This window comes from Neodiprion pinetum, chromosome 4 (assembly GCF_021155775.2).
Source record: "Neodiprion pinetum isolate iyNeoPine1 chromosome 4, iyNeoPine1.2, whole genome shotgun sequence".
NCBI lineage: Eukaryota > Metazoa > Arthropoda > Insecta > Hymenoptera > Diprionidae > Neodiprion > Neodiprion pinetum.
Window position 1 is genome coordinate 5986916 of NC_060235.2, and position 20862 is coordinate 6007777.

Below are 20862 nucleotides of genomic sequence, written 5' to 3' on the forward strand. Positions count from 1 at the left end.
ACGTCCATAGTTTTGCAGGATAATAATAATAAAAATAAAAATACCAGGAAATCGGTAGAACGTTATGGCTAAACTAAAATAAGGGGTGGAAAATCAATTTTCGAAAGGGCAAAAGTTATCAAATTTAGGCAAGGTTTTTTTTTTTCTTAAATATTAAATTCAAAAAACTGTACATATAAGGAAAACAATGTTTTGGAATAATTATAAATACATAAATTTGTGAGAATACACTGAAATTGTACAGAAATCGAAAGTTCCGAAGATGAGAACTTTTGAAATGTAAAAGGGCCCAAAATCCAGACATTACTCAAGGTACAAAAAACTACTATATAACAGTTGATAAGTACTTTAAATATGTGGGGCAATCCATGCCAACCCAACCTACTGCGAAAATTGCCATTTTTGATTTGGCCGAAACTTAGCTATCTTATATTGCATTCCGTTAAAAAAAAGGTCTCTCAATTTTTTTCAAATTTTTCCGTCAAACCTTTCATGCTATATAAAATTTTTTTTAAATTTTTATAATTTTTCACTTTTCAAATGCTTGTAAACTAACCAGCGTACAACTTTTCAAATTGATAGATTTTTCAAAGAATTGTAAGAATTTGGAAAAAAACATAAAAAATATATCAACATTTTCAAAAATTCAATATCACGAACGGTTTCATAAAAAAAAAAAAAATTGAAACGGGTAAGCAACAATTTTTCACACAGCAAGAATTAAGACGTATAAAAGTCAAGATTTATACATTGAAAATTGATTTCACACTCCTGCCCCTTGCGTGCACTGAATTTTGACTTTAAATATTATCCATCGCTCTTGAACTCCTATAAATTATTGATTTTCTCCACTCGGCGATAGAAGATAAGACCCCTCCTTTATACCCACTCGAATAAAAGAACTTTGCCATCCGTAAACATAGAGAAAACACACGTAGAGTGTATAAAAACGCATTTCGGCTCCTCTACTCAAGCCGAAGCTGAACCCTCAACCGATCTGGTAGATGGGCACCGAGGTGCATAAAAACCATGTAGGGTGTAAAAAAAACCAGCCTCTTCACATGTGGACCATGACTTTCTGCTCGAAAGCGACGCCGATAAAACGAGATGTATATAAATATATATATATATATATATATATATACGAAGGTAAATAACAGAGTAATGATCGAGAAAGTTTTTACACCCCCAATTATTTATCGAAAGGCGCGAGATCGAGCGAGAATTTTTGGGATGATTAAAACTTGCACCCTGCGGTTGTGAAAGTAAACGACACCCGTTTAAACTATGAATGAAAATTGGTATAAGCGACTGTAAAACTTTGCGGTGGATGAAACTTTCGAAATGGTGAAACTTGAGTTAAATCGTATGTTAAAATTAGATTGAAGTATTTAGTAACGTAATATAACGTAACGAAACTTTGGTTCGAATGATCGTTATTTTGCAAATTTGAGAATTACTTTAAAGGAGTTTAGCTTGCAAACTGTGCAAATATGTTTTCTTCTGTAACGGTTTACTCATTTTCTTCTTCCAAAAGTGTACTCTGAATTTGCGATATTATATTAATTTACCCTAAAAGTTCATCGTTACAAATAACGTGACTAAATATATAGTTTCGTAATCATAGTTTTTTAAACCGTACACCCGACAACAGAGTGACCTCGCATTTCACTTTGACGGGCAAATTTAATCGCAGAGTAATTTAATGGTGTTCTATAACAAGCCGAGGGGTCGTAGTTCTCGAATTTCGTGGAGAGGCTCACGTCATCCCATTAGTTCAATGACGTCTCGAGTGACGATTCCGCTCGATTTACATCAGCGTTACCTTGATCCATTTTCCACGGCCTCTGATTTGGGGGGGGGGGGGGGGGGGGGGGCGCCGCAATTTAGCCGCAGAAAAACAATGTAAATTTATCAACGTGAATATTTTCAGTGGAAAATAAATTGAGGAAAAGATTAATCCAGTTTATAAATTCCGAGGAATTTACCTAATTCTGTTTTTTTTTCGATTTTTTTTTTTCTCATTCTACAAGTTGAAAAAACGAAGGCAGGGTTGAAGTTTCGTATGGGAAAAGTTTCGAAAACGCCTAATTCCAAATTAATTGGTGGGAAAACTTGAAGTAGGTAAAGAAATGAAACCGTTACGAAACTACTAAGTTTCGAATGATCGGAAAGCCAACGGCTCAGAGTTCCGAAATGGAATATTCTGAAAATTCAAGTTAAGATATAGCAAAGTTTCGAAAAGTAAAGTTCCGTTGGTGGAGAATTCTGAAAAATAAAGTTTCGACAGAGTAAAATTGCGAAAATTAAAATATATTCACGCAGCGTAGTTTACTCGACGAGTGGGTGTAAAAAATGGGAAAAATCGAAAATCAGAATGACCGCGATTCAAGACGTAAAAATATCCAAAACAAAGAAATATCAAAGTGGTGAAATTTTACCAAACCAGAAATTCACAGAACTAAAAATCTTCGATCATTCGGAATTTCGATGTTTCGAATTTTTATATTTTCTCATTTTCGCACTTTCGGAATTTTGCCCTCTCGAAACTTTGCACTTTCGTAACTTTGAGCGTCGGGTTTCGGACCATTCGAAACTTTGATGTTTCGTCAAAGTTTGATTTCTTTACTTTAAATTTCGCCGCCAAATAATTCGGTAGTTTTCAAATTCGGAATTTCACACCCGTCCTAAAAAATGGAACATCATTTTTTAAAGTTAATCATTTGTACACCATATTATCCACGAAACGCGACCTCACCGCCGTTTTTCATTTCAGGAGACGCTGATAAAGAGGCTCGGAGCGAATGCGCACGCATTCACAATGGAAATTACGCCGCTGGCGCCACCGTCGGTGCAATTAGTACCGGCAAAGGAGTACAACGGCGCGCCGATCGGTACGAGTTATGACGTAAGAGCTTACGTAGGTGAGTGTCGATAAACAAAACTGAGAAGCGAAATTATCAATTATCAAGCCAAAGTCCCAGCTGCATTTCGAAAGAATTTTTCCCCCCATTTTTCAAGGAGTTGAACGAAATTCGAGTAAATCATTAGTGCCGAAAAAAGATTCATCAATATTCATGCAACTCTAGTTACCTAAAAGTATCGCCTTGCGAATCGAAATACAAGCGTATAATTTATTTCATACGATAAATTTAAAGTTTTCATTCCCTCGGCAGGTAGAGTAAAAAAATGTGACAATTTTTTTCAACGATATAACTACAATATACGCGATCGATTTTAAATCGAGAAAATACCAGCGTGAAACTATTACAACTCTGAAACACGCTCCGCGTTAGTAAATAATTAGCAACGGAAAAGGCAATCGTTGATATATTAATAATGAAAATGGAAATGAGTAGGTATAAATATACAGTAACAAAGTTCTCTGCACGCTGGTGAGAAATAAGCAAACAACTTCGGCGCGTTGCGCTCCATTCCACTTGAAGCTTTGCCTTAACTGAACTGTGTACACTTATCATTATTAATTGGATAGTTGGACGTGGAATTACGTAGGTATCCACTTAGATTAATATTCCTCCGTGCGTTCAGCGATGCGTTCAAAAATTAATTTCGCGATAGCTAAAGTTTGCATTCTGCAAACTGCAGGTAATTAAATGTCACCGACGACGTCGTCTTGGTTTTGAATTATAAATTATTATTATATTAATCTAAACTGGTAACAAGAATTTTCTTTTCTGATTACCGCATCGATAATGAAAACTCCAAATATTATTACTTGTAAAATGAATTTAGAATGTCACGAGGTATAAATAAAAGCGAAAACCACGACACGCGTATTAATTCCTAATTATACTTGCACCTATTTTGGAACATTATAATTAAGACATGACGTTAACACGAGACGTGATATTCATACTGTGGTTACATATTACTACTACCCACTCAATTCCTCTCTCGCGACGGCGAGCAGCCCGCCTAATTGGATGAAAATTCAAGGGCAATTATTCACACAAGGTGTATTACAACACGTGTATAATGACAGTGATAATAATAATAATAATAACAACAACAACAACAACAACAACAACAACAACACCAACATAATGCAGAAAGTCAAAATCATGATGATAATAACAATAACAGTATTCTTGTTGTCGCAATTATTGTTATTAAATCAAATGCAGATAACTTTCAGGTTTAGGGATACGTATATATGCATGTGTGTATATATGTGTATGGATAATTTCAAAATTTTATAATTATTGTTCTCTTATATACATAAGCCTAATAAAAGTGATGCTATCAAGATTATTTATACATGAAGAAATAGATTATTAAATTATAATAAAATATTGAGGGTTTCTTCCTATCATTATAACTAAGCAACAACTCTGCCAAGTTTGCCAAATCGATCCATCAGCTTATACCAAATTCATAGAAAACGAAATAACTGGTTATAAAAAACTACATGTATTTTACATTTGAAACTTTCGAACCTTTAGAGGCACGTGTTCCAGTTGACGCAGAGGCTTGAAACTTTACGCAGACTTTCTTTTTTCATGATTTGGCACATATTCGAGGGGCGTTCTACTGAAAATTTTTCCTACCCCCGCAAATAAGGGCCACCCTGATACACACACACACACATATATATGGGGCATTCCACGCCAATTCGACCTGAGTTTTAAGCTTAACATCTCAGATTTGGCGCGCGATTTTTTCTATGATTGTTCTCACTTTGAAAGGTGCTCTGTTTTTTTTTTTTTTTGTTTTTTCTCGACTCAATTTAATTTTTCTACAATTTTTAGAAACGATTTTAGCGACCGACCAATAGTAAAAATTTTTAAAAATTCTGAAAAATCCTGTATCAGATATCAAAATATTTAAGCTTGGACTCGGAGTAGGCCGATTTTCTCTTCTGACTGTTTACAAGCTTTTGCCGACAAAAAAACGTCAAAAAAATTAGAAGCGAGAGCTATTTTACTACGAATGGTTGCCGAAACATTTTCATATATCGTACCGGATTTAAAAAAAAAAATTTAGATCTCTCGCAAGAGATATTTTCTCTTCTTTATTTTGCTAATAAAAAAAAATTGCAAATGGTAAAATAGTACCGAAAAATCTGAATAAATTTTCAAACATCCCATGTGACGTATAAAAATGTTTCAGGAACCATCCATACGAAAATCACTTTCGCTTCTAATTTTTTTTAACGTTTTTTGCGAAATAAGCTTTAAAACAATAAGAAGGGAAAATCGGCCCAATACGGGTCCAAACTTAAAAATTTTGATATCTGACGCAGGATTGTTCAGAATGTTTTTCAATTTTTTAATTTTGGTCGGTCGATAAAATCGTTTCTCAAAATTGTAGAAAATTCGAATTGAGTCGAAAATAAGAAAGAAAAAAAAAGAACAGAGTTCCTTTCGAAGTGCGAACAATCATAGAAAAAATTGCGCGCCGAATCTGAGAGGTCAAGGGTAAAATCCAGATCGAATTGGCGTGGAATGCCCCATATATGAATACATTATAAAAGCTTGGTAAATTCTCTTCAACAATAAAATTGGAAAAAAAAATAAAAATTCAAACCGGTAGGTATATAAAAATATAAATAATAAAGAGAGTTCGTAGTGAAAAAGGGTCGAATAAGGAAGAACCGTGATTTTTGATGAACAAAAATGTATAACAGAATTGAAACTCCTGTAGCGGAAAAGGCTGACGAGAAATTACATCGAAGAACGATGGTCAGAATGGGTATAAGGGTTGTTCAGAGGAGCAGTCCGCCCCCCCTTCCTCTCAAGACACCGCACAGCATCCCAACGGCAACTGGACCATCCCTAAGCGCCTTTCTAAAACCGCAGAGAACGAAACCCGCCGAATTGGCCAACGATATCATCGAGCAGGACGGTCAGTTTTCTTTTACTTCTCTTGTTATTGTTTATTTTTATTTTTTTGTTTTATCATCCCTGCTCGCTCGAAGGAGCGGGAAATTATTGTAGTTACACAATTGGAGGATTTCCTGTTTAATTACAATACGGTTGTAATACCGGAAATTGTATGTTATGATGCGGCAGCAGCGTTAATAGTTACGTTTAAATGCTGTTGCCATTTTTGTGTAAGAAGAATAAGAAAAATTAAAAAAAAAAAAGTACAAAAAAAAAAAAAAAAAAATGCGGTACGTAATACAAATCGCTATTCGGCGTATGGCGATCGTTAAAATTATCTTCGGCAATATTGTAATATTTACTGGCTATGCCACCGCAAAATCGAATTCTGATTCTCTATCTATGTTAGAATCGTTGTTTTTCGTGATAATAAAATAATGACGACACAGGCAAGAACTTTGAAAAAAAAAAAAACTACTAACATAAATTTTTCTCGATGTATAATATATATATAAAATTATATAAAACTTGAAAAAAATGTTTGTACTCCAAGTTGAAAATCCTCAATTTAACCTTAAAAAAAGAATATCTTTAAAGATTATTGCCGGCATATTTTTCAAAGAAAAATCGACTTTTTTTTTCATTTGTTTTTTCTTACAGAGTAAGATTTTATTCGTTTTCAGAACTTTTCACCGTTTTCGTCATGAAAATTTTTGAGTAAAGAGTGTTTTCGATCCCAGATTTATTTGTCTGACGTTAGATTTTTTTTGAATCGTTACGTAATTCGAAACGATCAAGGTCTGAAAGCAAATGCAATCTTATTTTGTAAGGAAGAACTTTTTTTTTTTTTTGCTTTAAAAATCATAGAACATTCAAAGTTTGAGGATCTCCTTGTTTAAAGCTCAACTTAAGATTTGATTTTTCGCTTTCGAGAATAAACATTTTCATCGATAACCACGTTTTTCGAATTTCGCCGACTCTGATCGTAACGATGTATTTTTCAGAACTGACTCCACCACACGCGGCGGTGGAAAAGCCATTTTTATTGAGCGACGGTAGAGTGGGATTAGAAGCGAGACTGGACCGAGCGATATACTCCCACGGAGACTCGATCTTCGTCCACGTTAACGTTAACAACAACAGCAGCAAATCCGTGAGGAGGATCAAGGTAAATAATACGCGACGTCAAATCTCTTTCTGTGCCCTGCAGCCGATGCAAAGACAATTTTATTCCGTGGATTTACAATTTTTATTTATATATATATATATATATATATAATATATATAATATAACATATATATAATATAACTGATTGAAAGATTTTTTTTATTTGGGTTTTTCAAGTAAGGATGAGGTATAAGTGAGTACCTACTTATATTCTCGAGAGAAATCTCGAGAGTTGAATGTCAAACGAAAGTAGAAGAAACAAATTGTTTTACAAACAAAATTCAATTTCTAAGTAAAACGAAGCGATTTCAGTTTTCTGTTCGACTGATCATAAACTGAGAAAAAATTTTAGTCGTAATGATCAATATTTTGACTGGGAAACGAAATTTCGGGGTTAATATACGTCGTACCAAATATTATTTTCTCACAACCAAAAAGTTTGGATGATTTTACGGTGCGCAGAGAACAATATGTTTTAGTAATGTGCAAGAAAATGTTTGGCACCACAATCCCATAGATTCTGCTGCGATTGCGAAATCAGATCTACACAGCGAAATAATTTTGTAAAGATTGAAAAATGATTGTTTTATTGTTATGACTGAAAAAATTATCGTTTAATCGTAGTTTACGATACGTGAATCAAGTGCCACATCGATACATCGACGGAGAAATATGCCGTTGTGAATTGACAGGCTGATTCAACGGTATTAGACGACTAATGATTTGGTTCTGCTGATTACACCGGACGGATACCCGAAGCCTCTCAATAACTGCTCATCTTACTTCTCTTACGAGAAGGGATTTTTCACGCGTTACTGAAAGTATTTTACCGTTTCAACAAAAATATTTGTAGATTTACGATGTAACACATCATTTGATAGCGGCAGTCAATTAGCAGCTTTCATGGTTTCGTAATTTGTTACTGATTTTTATCCACCGAATAGATTTGATAAACTGTATGAAACGATTTGGTTGAATTTACCACAGGAGGGTATTCAATATTTTGATAATACCATGAAAAAAGTATCAATTCATTAAATTGACTAAATTGAAATCGAGGTTTCATACTTATAAGCATATTTTATTCAATTAAATTTTTTGGCGATTTTGAAACAATTATTTCATTGATTTTGGTATTATATTTACAATAAAATGTTGCGCTCCCACGAGAAAATTTTCTACAAATTGATTTCTTTAAAAAGGCAAAAAGTGTTCTCTGAGTGCAGTCGTAAAAAAAGAAACTGAAAATGAAGTAAATTATACACCATTTGGTGAAAATATGTCTTCATATGCACACCTTAAATATCACTGCATTATCAATTTAAACAAAGTGTGAAATATTTGTTTTTATAATATATAAGCATGTAATTTTTGTTCATGACCCTGGTATTATTTATTACATGTATTTTTAAAGAGACTTTTGTAGCTTGCTAATATAATAATTCGATGAATACTTAATGTGCGACAATGTCGTAGTAAAGTTAATGAAAATTATCGATGTCTGTCCAACGAATTACTTTCTTAATTTTGTCGTTGATTCGAAATGATTTATCAATGAGATTGGTTCAATATCATCAATAATTTTGATATCGTAACTAAAATTCATATTTTTTGTTTTTGTTTTTTTTTTTTTTTTAATTTTTCCCTGCATCAAAGGTGGTGTATGTCTTAAACTAAATTCAACACGATTAACTTCAGTTGCACTTTCGCATCAAATAACCTTCGTTACATAATATTTCTGTCTTTACAGCTTTATGACTCGACTGTAAGTTTGTTCCTCAATTGCTGCACGATTAAATTTGCAACTAATCGTTGACCGGGTCTAAGGAATATATAAATGTAATTAGACGAACGGTCGCATGTACGAAATCAAATTATTTGTTACGAATATATGCAGGCAGCGCACGATCAGTCTTCGGTTTTGACACCTCGACGTGCAGGTAAAAATTAAAAACGTTCCGAATCGCCAGTCTAGACAATTTCTTTAGTCGGATTAATATTGTTAAATCGAATAGCCCATAGCTGGAGTTGTTACGTCGGCAATATAACGCCTAAATAAATATTTTACTACCGAGGCGACGTTTAAATAAAGGCCTGGCTCTTTGCAAGTTTTTAGCCCCGTATACTTTTTATTAATATTGAATTTTCCTTCGTTCTTGTTTTTAATGAAAAAAAAATAAAGTTCGAAGTTGTTGAGCGTTATTCATCGATTGACAAATTTCGCGACATATTTTGCACGAAGGAAAAGGGAGCGAGTTAAAAATCGATATATTTTATTATCGATTGGCTGAATTGAGTCTTTGTCCAATTTACATTTATTTCTATCGACGAAGAATATAATAGAAAAATTGAATTGACTATTGACGAGAGAGAAAAAAAAAAAAAATGTTGTAAAAAAAATTACCTCAACGACAGATTTATTTCTCACCATTTTACAGCGATTTGAAATGAAAAATTTATATTTAAACTCCAACTGTTGATAATTTCGCAATTTCGTTTACCTTTTTTTTCATTAATTACGGCAAGATTATCGTAATTCAGGTGCATACGAATTAGACAAATACTCAAAGCGTGACTATCCGATAAGCGAATCAACAAAAAAAAGTATTGATTTTCAACTAAAGACGCGATAAGCAAGCCAAACAACGGGTGAATAAATGTAAATATACGAACGGTTTGCAGACAAGGTTCGTATTAGCATAAACGGTTTCGTGGAGAGATGCTTATATATCTACCTACTATATAATTTTCAGACGAAGAAGATCGCACCTACAAATAAACTTTACAAATTAATCATCGGCTAATTCGCCGAAACAACAAGACGTTACAAAGTACACATGTATGTATACGTTGTACGCAACGAGAAAACCGACAAGAGGTGAAGCGAGTCGCATTGCTTTTGTATTTATTGTAATTTACAAAACGGTGTACAGTCTCAAGAGTTGTGGTGTTCGTTCCATATATGAACTATTAGAGGCTACACTCGACAACAGAGCCAAGCTAAGAGAACGGATTTGGTATTCGAACCCCAGTCGTGTAATTATCAATTTAAAATTCAAGAAGTTGGGCAGACCGGAAAACGATAAGAATGGTCGAAGTCTAAAAATAAGTTATACCAGGTACCAGGATCAAATTATCCAGGAATGACAACCCAAACGAAAAATATATCACGAAGAAAATGGCCAAAGACGAAAATAACCCAGGCAGAAATAACAGACGCAAAAATAACCCACGCAATAATAATCGAAGACAAAACTAACCAAACACAAAAATTAATCGCTACAAAAATAACTCGAGACAAAAATAACCCAAGAAAAAAAAATAACAGGCACAAAAATAACCCGATATAAAGATAACCCACGCAAAGTTAACCCAAGACGAAAATAACCCACGCAAAAATAAATTAAGACGAAAATAATAGACGCAAAAATAACCTACACAGTAATAATCGAAGACGAAAATAACTCGAGACAAAAATAACCCAAGAAAAAAATTACAGAAACAAAAAAAAATAACCCACACAAAATTAACCCAAGACGAAAATAAACCATGTCAAAAACAATAGACGCAAAAATAACTCGAGACAAAAATAACCCCAAGAAAAAGATTACAGAAACAAAAAAAAATAACCCGCACAAAATTAACCCAAGACGAAAATAAGCCAAGTCAAAAATAATAGACGCAAAAATAACTCGAGACAAAAATAACCCAAGAAAAAAAATAACGGAGATAAGAATAACTTAAGACAAAAATAACCAACACAAAACTAAGCCAAGAAAAAAATAACAGACACAAAAATATCGCATTTGAAATTTAACTTAATTCAATTTAATGTAATTTGATATTTTGTACATTTTTTGTTTGGATTACTTTTGCACGGGTTATTGAGGTCCCCGTCACAACATTTCACGAGCTATCGATCAAGACCGGTTATTGAGATTTAAAGCTTTGCTCCACAATTTTTTATACGCCACTACTGGTCAAAAACTAGAGTCCAATATTTATTTTCTCATATCATCATCTACTCCTTTTTTAAAATCGATAGAAAAAACGAAAGTAAGAATTTAATGAAAAAAAAACAACAAAATTTCTAAGCCCTTGTCAAAAACAGAGTTAGCTTTCGTCGAAGCAGAAGATTTCTTTCATAGCTGATTTTCTACTTGTTTTTTTTTTTTTTCCTTTTCATTCCGCTGAACTTTTTAACCACTCAAACTTTGATTGCACTAAAATCGTAAATCCAAAATGATTACACAGCAGCGATTTGATTCTGTTCTCGCTGCGACGATCGTAATTCAAACCTCTGCCGACGAAGGTGAGGAAGATAAAAGATACGAGAAAATGAAACAAATAAAACTTGTGGAAATTGAACGTTTGTTTGAAAAATTGTCATTTGCCTCAGGGTTGGAGGGGTAAAAAGGGGTCCGTTTAGCTCTCGGCAAGCGTTGGAACAAACTGTTCGTTAAGTCGAGAGTTTTAGAAAGCAAAGCGGAGAAAGTTTTTCGAAAGCCTTGCAGCATGCAAAGTGTACGGACTCGGCTCATTCGCTTTTGCTGTCCCACCGTCCTCTCTGTGAACTAATTAACGGTTGGTATAGGATCCGTTTTTGTTCATTTGTTGATGTTTCGTCGTTGATTTACAAGCGGGGGAAAAAAACGGAACTGCGGTCAAGTTGTATAATTTAATTAAAGTTTGAATATCCCACGGGGAATGTAAGTTGGCGTCCCGAAATAACGACGTTTTTAATGAGAAACCAACGAACTTTATTTGACGATGGTGGAAGTGTAGAAAGTTTGGAAAACGGTAGTGTCAAAATATCAAATTTCCAAATATGCAAAAAACTCGAATTTATACAATTTTTTAATATAAAATGCCAAAGTTTAGAGTAGTCAAAATTTTTTAGAATCGTCACGACCATTTTATATTTTGTGATCTTCGGTGCTTTCACTTCCAACATTCCAACTTTCGAAATTTTGAAATTTCATTGTATAAAACGGGTATTCCTGTTTTTGATAATTTCATCTATTTTCTGATCTTTCCAAGTTTTTATCCTAAACTAACTTTGTTCGATCAAGCGCTGTTACTGATAACGTTCCATAAGATTACATAATTCTCAAACTTGTGTAAACGACTAAGAAAAGGCATTAAAATATTAAACCTCTTTTTTCGGATTATTACGTCATTCGACAAGATTTTCACAAGGCTGAATATTAAGACTTGACGTGACCAAAGTCATTGAAACTTATTTTCAATTGAATTCAATTGAAATACGATAGCTTCGTGATCTTAGTATAAAAAATCTTTATTAAAAAACCCAACGATATTTATTCAAAAACTCCTATCATTGATAAATTAAAAGCAATGAAATATTTGTATTGCTTTTCTTCCGTTTCTCAATGCCAATTTCATTGAAACGAATGACGTCCGAGGAACGCTTAAAATTATACCAAAACTTGGTCGAAACCGGTACATTTTTTGAAAAATTCTAAATTCTTCATCTAAAAATTTTCAACCTAACACAGATGAATATATCTATTCTTTTCTCGTCGATCGAAGAGATAAAAGAAAAAAGTATCAAATGACAATACCAGTTGCAAAGAAAATGAAAAACAATTCATTGAAATTGGGATAAGTAACGCGATTCACTTTGTCCTTTCGAAAATCCATGTCTTTTTCTTTTTTTCTCTCCGCAGCCAGTGAAATAAAGATTCGATCGAACTAAACTCGAATAGCTTAAACGGCACGTATGAATTGCCTGGATTTTCCTTTTCCGTTCGCCAGCTATTCGACGAGTCGTTTAAATATACAATCTAAAAAACGCAGCGTTAAACTTGTTTAATAAATATCGCGTTAAATATTTGTAAGAAAACGAATCGGCATGCAGTGGAAATTAAAAAACACTCTGCGGAATCAACTTGAATATCCTCCTGTTTCAATTAATAATCAAACATCATTTAGGGTTGAAACAAATTTTGGAAGTAATATAGTTAATTAACGCATATCGAGCGACGACCGGATGTTTAAATTAATTAATTGAATTAAACAAGCCCTGCCGAGTATTGTGCAGCAGCCTTGGCTGCTTTGTTTACCTTGTAAACATTTGTTGGGTGGTGGTAGTAATAATAATAATAATAACAACAACGAGCTATCCGAGAAACCAGGCTTAAGACACCGGGAGGTAAATACGTGAAGATAAATATCACGAGACTTGGACGAAGAAGCAGGGAAAAAACAGCTTTGAGCGGAATTGAGACTCACCGCGAGTTTCTTAGATGCAAGGAGCTAATTAACTTGTAAATGAGTTTATAATGTTCAGCCCAGTTTTTCCTTCTTACTTTTTTTATTCATTTATTTCTGTCTTTCTTCTGTTTTTTGTTTGTTTTTGTTTTTGTTTTTTTTTTTTTAATTATTGCATAAGTTTTCTCGTTTTTGTTTTGAAAGCTCGCATTTTGGGATAACGAAAAAAAGTGTAACGAAGGGTGCGAAACCGACATTTTCACTCGACTTTTATTATTTGTTGCGAAAGAGTTTATTTTATTTTGTCCACTTGGTTAATTCCCGTGTTGAGGTAAAGAATATTTGTAACAATTTTTTTTCCCGTTTGCACGAAGATTTCCGGATGATTTTTTATTCATTCTATTTTTTATTGTACATTTTTTAACAGAATTCACGATTTAATTTTATCAATCATTCAAAGACTGTGAGGCAATATTTGGCAAAATTTTTCTTGACACACTTCCGATAAATTTCACCCACAATAAAATTTTGAGCAAATTCAAACATAAACAATCGGTGATCCAGTTTCCTGTAGGCTCACATTAATTTGGCTAATAAATTCAGGCGATGAGTTTAAACAAAGTTTAAACATTTAACTGATTTAACTGATCAAAACGAACAAACAAATCGAAAACACTAATCCTAAGCCTGTCGAATAATCAGCAACTAATTCGCGGATGTGCAAAAAAAAAAAACAAAAAAAAAAACAAAAAAAAAAAAAGAAGAAAAACAAAAAGAGAAAAAAGAAAAACACTGATAAAATAAGCTCAACGCTGTAATAAATGTATTTTTCATTTATATTACACAAAGCTCAGTATCTATTCACCGAGGTACAGATTTTAGTATATAATGAAAAAATTTAGTCTGCGGATCCTCCTGTGAAAATTGAAAAATCAAAAACTCGCGAAATACGAAAAATCAGGTGAAATTCTCAAATGATTAAGCTTCGTTAAAAATTGGATTAATTTTTATTCATCGGTTTCCGCTAATTATTATATAATAAGATCAATGAATCCGTATTATTGGATATAATTATTGACGTAAACTACCGTGAACAAAAACTGTCGGCGATTGAATTCACAGGTGGATATAAAAGTTTTTTCGTTGTTGTAAAAAACGTACAACGATCGGCGGAAAAAAAGTGGCGAAAAAAAAACAAAAAAAAAAAAAAAGACAAAGGCGTGAAGTTTAACGGGGTGATAAAAAGGCTTCGTATAAAGCTCGCGCGGTGTTATCCGGGACGCTTTTCAACGGACTAAAAGATAGAGAAAGAAGCTTTTTTGCCCGGAGCTTCTGCAGCAGGCTAGGTGAAGTCCTTCCTTCGACCTTGACACGACATTGCTGACCCAGAATATCGAACGATCGTTCGCTCCGCGTGCTTGCACCGAGCTTGCAGCCCCTCGACGCCCGGCTGTGTCGTCGCAGCTTTTGTGTCGATGAAATATATGGGGAATTCTATGCAAATCCGACCAACGTCTGACCCTCGAAATTTCAGATTATTTGTTTTTTTTTCACATTTTTTTTAAATTCTGATTGCAATCGTCAATCCCACATCTGAAACGGTATTTTGAATTGTTTCGGATTTTTTACTCAACAGCTCAATTATTTATAAATATTTGATGTGATTTTGATAAGTAACTTTTTTTAAAAATTCCATTTTCTATTCCAATAACTTCAAAACCAGATATTATGGCCTGATTTTTTTTTCATTTTTTGCAGTACATTCAATTTTTTGCTGTCTAAACCGTAATGGTAAAATAATTTCAACAGTCTGAAAATTCCCGAGAAATCTTGCAAAAACTTTTATTTTTCACTTTTGTTTGAACGTTTCTAGACCGGTTCAATTATGAAGCGACTTTTGTTCATTTTTTTCATCTGATGCAACCTTTTTTTTCATCCACGTCACGATTAAACCGGTCGAGAAATGTTCCAAGTGAAGTATAGAAGTTTTGAAAATTTTACGAGGATTTACAGACCGTTTAAACGATGTTTTTAGTTGATCGAAAAAATTAAAGGTGCTGCAAAAAAAAAAAAAAAAAGTAATAGAAAAAAATATCAGCCTATTTGAGGTGAGGTTTTGAAAATGTTTGGAAAGGAAAATACAGTTATTGAGAATTTTAAATAACCTACTATTCAAAATCACTCTCAATATTTATAAATAATCAACTGGTCTAAAAATATTCAAGATACTGTTTCAGATTTGGTAAAATCACAGCAAAAACATTCCAACGAAATCGACAACGATGAGAGGGTGAAACTTTGGTTGGGTTCGCATGGAATTCGCCATATGTAAACTGCCAACAGGCCGCCGAGTGATAATATGCGGAATACAAGATGAAAAAAAAAAAAGTCAAACACATCAATTCGCGAGACGCGTTGGAGACACGACAAGCAGTGCGAGCTTGACAAATTTATTTCTATTAGTCTGCTTCTTTTTCCACGTTGTTTTTGGACTAATCCATCGGCGTACAATCCATTCTGAAAACGTCAAATATTCATAAAGGTGTTCGTTTCGGGTGAACGATCAGAGAAGGGAGCAGAATCAACGTCAGAAGTAATCCCCGCGATATTTTTTTTATTCGTTTCATTATTTTCTTTTCTTTTTTTTTTTCGTCGTTTTTCATCTTTCTTCTCCGTTTCACGTCATATTTTGGTCCGTCTTTTTGTTTGCGGGACTAATTTAATTAACAAAGTTGATATGCATAGCATCATTGATGCGAGGATATGTTCGTTTGTTTCTTGTTTTGTTTATTTTGTTTTTGTAAAACTCAATAAACCACAATTACAGAAACTTTTCACGTACGTCATTTGCACAAAATAAAAAAACATCACCCGCTAAACATTCCGTTATATGCGTAAAAAAATTTTAAGCTGTGGTTACAATAGTTTTAGTAACAAAATGAAAATGAGTTTGTTTAGTTTATTATTTTTTTATTTTTTTTTTTATACTTAAGCTCTATCCGGAATATCTAGTTATTCGTTGCTATTATTTTTCAAGTTCACGGTCACTCGTACTAAACATAAATTTTCTAGCAGATATTTGGACAATTTGAAGTTCCTGTAAGTTGATAAATTTACGTTTAAACCTTATTGATCGTAACGAATATATAATCTACAAATAAGAACAGATTCGAACGTTGCAATAATAATCAGAAAATCTAGTACCAACAACTGCAATCACATTGAACAGTTGTTTGTAAAAAAAAAAAAATAAAAATAAAAAAACAATGTTCCCGCAATTCAAACAATAATATTCAAATCGTTATTGTAATAATTCACTACATTATGCATAAGACGTGTGCATATTTTTTCACATCGTACTTCCACCGGTCAATGGATGGATCGATCAATCAATTATTCATTCATATCCTCCCCCCAATCGACTCGGAGAGGGAGAGAGAGAGAGAGAGAGAGAGAGAGAGAGAGAGAGAGAAAGAGAGATGGAAAATATATCGTTACGGAGGTGAGAAATCGTCGAAGAAATCTTGATGAAACGTTCAAGTTCTGACGTTCCATTAGCCCGACTGCATGAACGGTAATCGATAACATTCAATTTCACTGATGTAACCTGCGTTTGTGGAATATTAGTTGCTTACCCTGTAGGTACATGCATAAATATATAGGTATTATGTATAAGTTGAAGATTTCGTCGCAATAATATATATTAGACTGGTTCAAAAAGTCTATTACTTTTTTATTTTTCAAAAAAAAAAAAAAAAAAAGAAATCATGCCTGTCAAAAGCGGAGCTCTTAATATTAATATTTAGAGGTCGCTCATTGCGGATTTTATTTTTTTCCATTTAAATAGAATAGGAATGTTTTGTTTTTTTTATTAGATTTTTGTAGCTCCCAAATCAATAAAAAAAATCCGAGTTACTCATACATATTTTTATAAAAAATAGAACACTGCAAAAAGTGTCTCTTATCATTTTTTGATAAATTGACTCAAAGTTCAATTTACAGTAAAGTCGAATATATATATATATTTTTTTAGCTTACGTCAAAACGTTAAGACTTGTTACTGAATATCGTCGAATTTTTCTTAGAAATTCTATACTTTGTGATTTTCTATGAGGAAGAAAGTCGGTTGACAATTTTTCATTTGCAAAGCTCTACTTTCAACGATAAATAACCTCACTGAAATCAATTCTACTTTTAGCGGTAAATTCCTTTTCAAACATTGTAGTTTGAAATTTTCCATTCCGTATGTTGAAAAAAAATAATAATTTTCAATTGCATTAAAATTGGTTTCTGAGCTAAAAAATTCTAAATGAAAAAAAAAAAAATAAAAATTACCTACGCTATTTAAATCGAAAATAGAAATCCGCGATGAGCGACCTCTAAATATTAATATTAAGAGCTCCGCTTTTGACATGCATCATTTTTTTTTTTTTTTTTAAAAGGAAGATTAGTCGATTTTTTTGAACCAGTCTAATTATATATTGATTTAGCCTTAGCTGCCTTCGTAAAAATTCAGGAGGCAATATGACTGGCGAATTGACGTGGCATGTGTTGCATGACGATGTGTGTGTAATGTGTGTACAGCGCAGCGACTGGAAAATTTAACATCCTCAAACAACGAGATTGATTTTCCTCTGACGATGCAGAGATTGAAAAGCGTTGTTCTTGTAATCGGTTGGAAAAGTGTTCTGAAATTAATAACGCCCGATACACGATTTTTATATATCTCAACGTTCACAATTAACGCGGACATATGAATACAATAAGGAGAATAATACGTTAAAATTTACCGGCAACGATCAAAGAAAATATCCATTTTCAATCCAGTGAAATTAATTACACAAACCGTAAGTCGATTTAACTAAGGCTTTGAGTAATTTCAAATAATACTTACGCTACAACTATTATTATTGTTATTGGTTTTGTTGTTATAGGTTAAGGCTATTTGCAGATAAATAATTTATTTGTGTATGCCGAGTATAGAAAAGGATTTGACAGATATTTATAACGAAACATTTAATCAACTTTCTGCAAAGTCGGCGGAACGGTTTTTCTTTTTCCAATAGCTGATAACACAAATTTCCACATGATTCAATCTTGCAAAAATTAAATATACAACGATACCGACGCGATAGAGAAGAATTAAAAAAAAAAAAACACAGTGTCCGAGTGAATTCATAGTAAACGGTATTTTGAATGAAATAAAAAAAAAAAAAAAAAAAAACGAACATATCCTAACAGAATGAAGTCGAACGAATCTATAACCGGACTTTGATGAATATTTTAAATGTTTGAAACGAAGCATCGATCCTCCAAGCTATTGTTTAAAATATCAGTACTTTGAAATAAGAATATCCATATTTTAAGAATATAATTGTTTAACAAATAATCGATGCACGATTATTTTGAAATATGATTAATCTGTTAAAATTAACAAAACGCCATCGATTTTCGATAAACCGACGTGTGCCGAAATAAAAAAACCCCAAGCGTCGATTATATTAAAGTACGAAACACGCATCAACGGGCGAAAGCGGAAACTTGAGTATGAATAATTGCTCGCCTGTCACCCCCGCCTTTTTCCCTTTCCCTCCCTCTCCCTCGTGCCCCGAAAATCCGCCAGAATAGAGTCGGGACGCGCGCGGCTCTGGCAGTGTCGTCCTAAGTGAGATATACGAGAGTCCTGAAACCGCGAGGAAGTAGGACGAGGGCGGAAAGGAGATGGCGAAGGGGAGAATCCCTCAAGTGCCTTTTCACGGATGTAAAACGTACAACCCTTGTTAGGGAATGGAGTGTTTCGCCAGAAATTCACCATCGTTAAATCCATAAACTGCATGCATAAACCAAATTAAACCGGTAACGAAACGAGTAAGGCAGATTATTTGGAAAAAAAAAAAATCTCTCCATCTTTTTTTGTTTTTCACCAAACGCATCGACTACCAGGGCATGAAGTATCATATACCGGGACTATCTCTTGAAACTTGAAAATCAACCGCGCATGCGCCAAATAATTCAATCTCATTGGTCGGCCAAATCTTCCCGCGGCGATATTCTTGTCTGCGACGCAGGTGAGCCAACTTACGCAAAATCTGTACGTTTGAATTTTCAAAGAGCGTGAGCGTTAAGTTCCGACAGTTCTTTGAAGAATCGACTTTCCGACCGGACAACAAATGCTTCCCAAACCTTTCCGAGTCGCTGCCTCGATTATTTGAGATTCTAACCTCGAAAATTTCTATCAACTACATCGTCGCCAGAAACAGTTTGAAGCTGAAAACTCGGGATGGCCAGCCTGCGCGAACAGCCGATAAAACTCGCGCATGCGCGGTTTATTTTCAAGTTTCAAGAGATTGTCCCGGTACAAGTTTTTTGAGAAATTGTTACAATCAGGACGATAAGCCAAAAAATGTGACATCAGGAAGGGGATTCAAAAAAATCTCTGCCGTTATCAAATCAATTCTTTGATTGAATTCCCAGAAAGAAATGAGAAACAATTTCTATACTTTGTACGATGAAAAATCATTCCATTGTTTTTCCGTGAATACTATATACGTTGTTGTTGTTGCTATTCGAAAATCTTGGATTGTTACTAAAAATTTTTGATTAATATCGATACAGCTTTGATTTTTCCACACGTTTTGACTGGTGGTTTGTAAAATCACTCTCGATCTACACTCGCCTTCTTTTTTTTTTTTTCGATCGTCTCAAACAAGTTAGACAATAATTGTTATACGTTTATACGTGCAATAAATATACAAAATTTTGCATACGCAACGAGTGGAATATTATTCGACTTGATGTTTGAGAAGTCCGTGACAAAAGCTCAAAGTAGCTTCGGATCAGTTATCCTCGCTTCCCCGTATATTGTATAATACGTACATACAATGTAGGCCTGAAATCTATGTTATACATTGAGAGTGGCTATTGGGGTCACGAATTTGCGATTGAACTCGGAATATCTCGCCTGTGGTAGGCAAAAACCGAGGCGTGAGGTATTCATCGATTTTCAACAACCAAAGAGTTTCGGAACAGCTTGTTTGTTATGGATAATATATAGCCGTGCATTTTACATACATGTATATATATATACATATACCCGCACCTATTCAACTTCCTTGTAAAAACTCTTCACTTGACAAACTTGAACCGCTTTTTATCTGAAAGTTTTTTTCTTGAAACTTTGTGATTTTGTCATTTCCGTGAAATTTGAACTCGTAAGAAAGCTTTACAAAAGAATTGATATTTACCCGGTTTTAATTAATTATCCTTACAAAAGGTCATTTTTGAATTCCGGCCGATTCACCCCCCCCCCCCCCCCCCCCCCACCCCCCCGAATCGGTTACAAATGATTCGAAAATAATTCCTCAATTTTTTCAGATTTTTATCTTAAATCTAACCCGCGTCGCCAGAGGGTAGATTTCCCCATTTAACCCTTTTCAAGGGAACGCTGAATCTACCATACGGATTTAGACATTTGACAGAAAGGGGTTTCTTGGATCGGTGATAACGAATCTGTGCTCGAAATTTCAAAATTAAAAATAGTGGGTCCAATACAGCAATGTCAAGTGACTTGTGGAATATTTGTCAGCCATATTGGATCCGCCATTTTTAATTTTGAGT

The 20862-nt window shown here is 33.8% G+C and overlaps 2 protein-coding genes across 8 annotated transcripts in view; one reads left to right on the top strand and one right to left on the bottom strand.

Annotated features, from left to right (window-relative positions):
- LOC124216877 (14 kDa phosphohistidine phosphatase) overlaps window positions 1-20862 on the bottom strand; it is a 127036-nt gene that overhangs the window by 92508 nt on the left and 13666 nt on the right. The gene's annotated exons all lie outside the window — the stretch shown is intronic.
- LOC124216871 (arrestin homolog) overlaps window positions 1-20862 on the top strand; it is a 96002-nt gene that overhangs the window by 63259 nt on the left and 11881 nt on the right. For all 3 annotated transcript variants that reach the window (XM_046621932.2, XM_046621931.2, XM_046621934.2), the window contains exons 6-8: window positions 2777-2924; window positions 5665-5865; window positions 6848-7011. In XM_046621932.2, coding sequence (XP_046477888.1) covers window positions 2777-2924; window positions 5665-5865; window positions 6848-7011 — 513 coding nt within the window. The remainder of the gene's footprint in view (window positions 1-2776; window positions 2925-5664; window positions 5866-6847; window positions 7012-20862) is intronic.